Source organism: Formica exsecta, unplaced genomic scaffold (genome assembly GCF_003651465.1).
Source record: "Formica exsecta isolate Colony F162 unplaced genomic scaffold, ASM365146v1 scaffold149, whole genome shotgun sequence".
Classification (NCBI taxonomy): domain Eukaryota; kingdom Metazoa; phylum Arthropoda; class Insecta; order Hymenoptera; family Formicidae; genus Formica; species Formica exsecta.
In genome coordinates, this window is record NW_021848818.1 from 588,470 (window position 1) to 592,257 (window position 3,788).

General features: G+C 39.0%; 1 protein-coding gene across 2 annotated transcripts in view; it reads left to right on the forward strand.

Annotated features, from left to right (window-relative positions):
- The window catches only part of LOC115246370 (homeobox protein OTX2-like), a 54,240-nt gene that overhangs the window by 29,601 nt on the left and 20,851 nt on the right, over positions 1 to 3,788 (forward strand). For both annotated transcript variants that reach the window (XM_029825143.1, XM_029825144.1), the window contains exon 2: positions 2,903 to 3,350. In XM_029825143.1, the coding sequence (XP_029681003.1) occupies positions 3,125 to 3,350 (226 nt within the window). In that variant the 5' untranslated portion in view covers positions 2,903 to 3,124. The remainder of the gene's footprint in view (positions 1 to 2,902; positions 3,351 to 3,788) is intronic.

The window sequence follows — 3,788 nt, forward strand, 5'->3', positions numbered from 1 at the left end:
AGGCAAACGAACAGGAAGAAGTATATTTCTAATTTATCTTTTTTTGGAAATAAAATTTTAGACAGACATGAAAAGGATGTTGCTGTACAATATTTATCTATAGACTTTTTTAAACTGGAAACTATGCGATTCCCCTGAGAACATAGTTTGTGAAATATTGATGATTCCCTACGGTCTGCTTCAATATTTTCGAAGAAAGAAAATGATGTGGAAGAAAAAGCAGAAAGGGTTATTGACTTCTTCGTTGTATCGTGCAAATATAACGATGACGAAATATTATTAAGAGTCGCATGACGCCGCATATATTTATGATTCTCAGAATTTTCCTTTCAAAGCTCAGTAGCAGATGGATAATTATCTTTTGAAATTCATTCTATAATTAACTTAATAGATCGCTTATCGATTCGGATCCAGAATTGATTATAAATACATTGAAGCATTATCATTAGCCGGATCTATTTAACAACTCGTAAAAGACAACGACGCAAAGGTATAAATTATTTTCGCCCGCGCCAACAACGGATGTACTTCGCATATATATACGACAGAAGCGAGCAGGGAGATATGACTCCGAATGGAATTCCTTATCGCGCGTCGCAACACTCTCTTGCTTAACGCGAATATCCACGGAATTATCGCGAGGTTGTCGCTTAGATTATAAACGACGCGTACGACATGCGACAGAGCATCGGGTGCAGCAGCACGCGCGTTATTCGCGCGCGGTGCTCGTTGCACACGCAAGAGAGAGTTCACTATCTCTCACTCAATTTAAGCCTCATCCGCCGTAAGCGGATCGACCAAGCTGGCCTTTTAACGTCGGATAGTCTCGTCTCTCCCGGCTGCGCGCGGCATAGACGCCTATAACAAACATTATCCGCCATAATGCCCCCGTGTAAACATACCTACCTACGTGGTGCATCAGTCTCTCCTCTCCTCTCGCCGCGTCTAGCCCCTTTCCGCCCAAATAAAAACGCGCCTCCAAGTTTATTTAACCGTTTAGCGCCGAGTTAAGTTTCACACGGCTAAGCCGACTTTTCGGCACGCTTCCCATCGCGTGGCTACTTCCGCTCAACACGTGACGCCGTCAATTTGCAACATCTCCAAAACGACGAGATGCTCGCGCATATTTCTCTTCGTGCATTCCAGATGACGCATGGAGCAAAAAATGAATGAACCAATCGAGGCCGAGCAAATAGTTTTATTTTTATGATATCTTGCTTGCATATGTGCTCTTGTATCGCTGATTAGTGTATTTTTTTATTTTTTTATCCAAATTGTATAACAAAAATTATTACGAACCATTCATACGTTTGTTATTCATTCCTATATCGGATGAATTTTACAATAAGATAATTCGCGTGGGGCCTTGAATCTGTACGATTGTCTGTTTCGATTTTGTGAATTTCGTGCGGGGCCTTTCGCTCAGAAAGGGCCATGAACGAATAACCATTCGTGCGAATTTCCCCCACTGTTGATCACTCCCCACTCTCGTTTTTCGAGAAGGTATTATGGAAAACTATTTAGTGTCAGGCAGGTAGGGAGAAGACACAGTCGCTACAGAAAAGGATCGACTATAGCAGTAGGTTACGCGCTTTAGGGACGGTGGTCTCGAATGCGAGGATGATACATTCGTAGATCGTCGCAAATTCTAAGTCGCGATTCTCGATAAGCTGTGTGTAGTGTGTAGATATCTTTGTGAAGAAATCTGTGTCACATTTTTGTAATCAGTGAATAGTAATTGTGATCTTACTAGAGAAGAAGTTCGGAATTAAAGATGAAAGCGAGTCTATTATTTATTTATTGCTATGCTACTTGCTGCGTGTGATGGCGTATCAAGAGATACGACTGTGTCCTTTGATTAAAGGTATTATAAAAGAGTTGGATTTTTTTACACGACGTAATGTGCCATAATACAGATAGATCAAGCTACTGTGCATACTGTGTGAGTAGTTCATTAATTATATTCACAGACCGAGTATTTCTGTATTTGTCGAATTTGTCTGTTTTTCATTTATAAAAGATATTCAGGGATATGAAAGGCTGCTCTTTCTTTCTCGAATTTTTGTTCTCAGTGCGCGTCGAAACGTAAAAGCCTTTTAGCCCCTAGTTTCTTACAAAAAATTAATAGCGATTTCTGACAATTTAGAAAACGAGTAACAAAACACTTGTCCAAAACTTAGATTGACATTTTGTCGTTGATACTATAGATCGACGAATTCAGAATTATATAAATAACTAATAAATTGCTGATAAATTACACTGTATAAGCATTGAATGAATTGACGTATACATGAAACTAATGTTTATGTTATTACTAGGTCACACTGTTCAAATAATTTTGAATGTATAATTTAAAGAGAAAACATCATTCTCATATATATAACATGGTAACAGAATTTTGATGAAGGTAATTCCACTTTTTCAAAATTTGGAAAACTGATTAGAATTTCCGTGATGAAGCTTCCTGAAGAGTTCTAAAATTTTAGATTAGTTTTAGAAAGAACTCTTTAGTTTAGACTAATGAAAATAATGGGAGACAACAGCGTTTCCCACTTTTTTTAAATTACGATTTTTTTTAGAGTTTTGAAATCTTGGATAATATTCCATAACTTTCGTTAAATTTCTAAAATTTTCTACCCAGATTTTATTCTGCGAAAACCTAAACAAAATTTCAAACAAAAACTGAATAAATTTCAAATAATCGCGGGCTAGTAAACTGAATAATTCTGCCAAAATTTTTTATTCCTAAATTGAGGGGTAATTAGTCTAAATCTTTAGAGAGTTTATTCATCACTAATAGGAGAACAAATTTAATAGTCTAATTATTATCCAGGAACAATAAAATCAGAATCGCAGAAGCGATAATTACGTGAAATATGTCTAAACATTCATTCATTTACAGGTGGAGGAGTGTCGGTGCGGCAGCGTGTCGGTACCGGAAGAACCGGCGCCGATACTAGCGGAAAACGGCGCGAGGCGGCCATCATTACACGCGAACAGCGTCGCCGCTCATCGAGAGGAGAACAGCTGGTGGCCGGCCGAGCAGGGCGGAGGGGGTCACGCGATAAGGGAGCGTGATAATAGCGCCGCGGTGGCGGGTGAGCTGGCTTGCCTCGCGGGATACATGGCGGGTTACCTGAAGGCGGCAGGCGCAACCTGCGCCTCGACCGGAAACCCTCATCAATACCACCCACACGGGCATCCCGCCATGGGGGTTGGCACCCATCCGCATCCGCATTCTCACCCGCACCCGGGTACGCCGCATCCCGGTCTGCCGTCGCCCTTTGCCCTCGCGACACACGGCCATCCGCATCCACATCCGCTTGAGCATGGACTGGCATTTCCACAAGGTAAATTTTTCGAATTTTCTCTTAACGTGAATTCATATTTCGATGTTGCAGTATCGCTCAATCAGCTGGATTAATTAATCCAGCAATAATATTCATAAAGCTAGAGTTTTGCAGAAAAAATAAGCAATATAGTATTTTTATCTTTAATAAGTTGATCTGTTTATCTTTTTTGATACAAATCTGGTATTATATAAAAATTTCTCATTTTCGTTAAGTGCTAATAATTATTAATAAAATGTTAAATATTAAAATTTCACTTATGCGGTACTGTTTCTGGAATGATGATATAATCTTTACATTTCTTTGAGACAATTTAATATTAGGTATATCTTTTCGTTTTTATATAGCATCGAAAATTGAATTCATTAAGACATTAAGATTATACCAATACCAATCATTGCGTAAAAGTCTGAGATTTTATTCAGACATTGAAAGAGT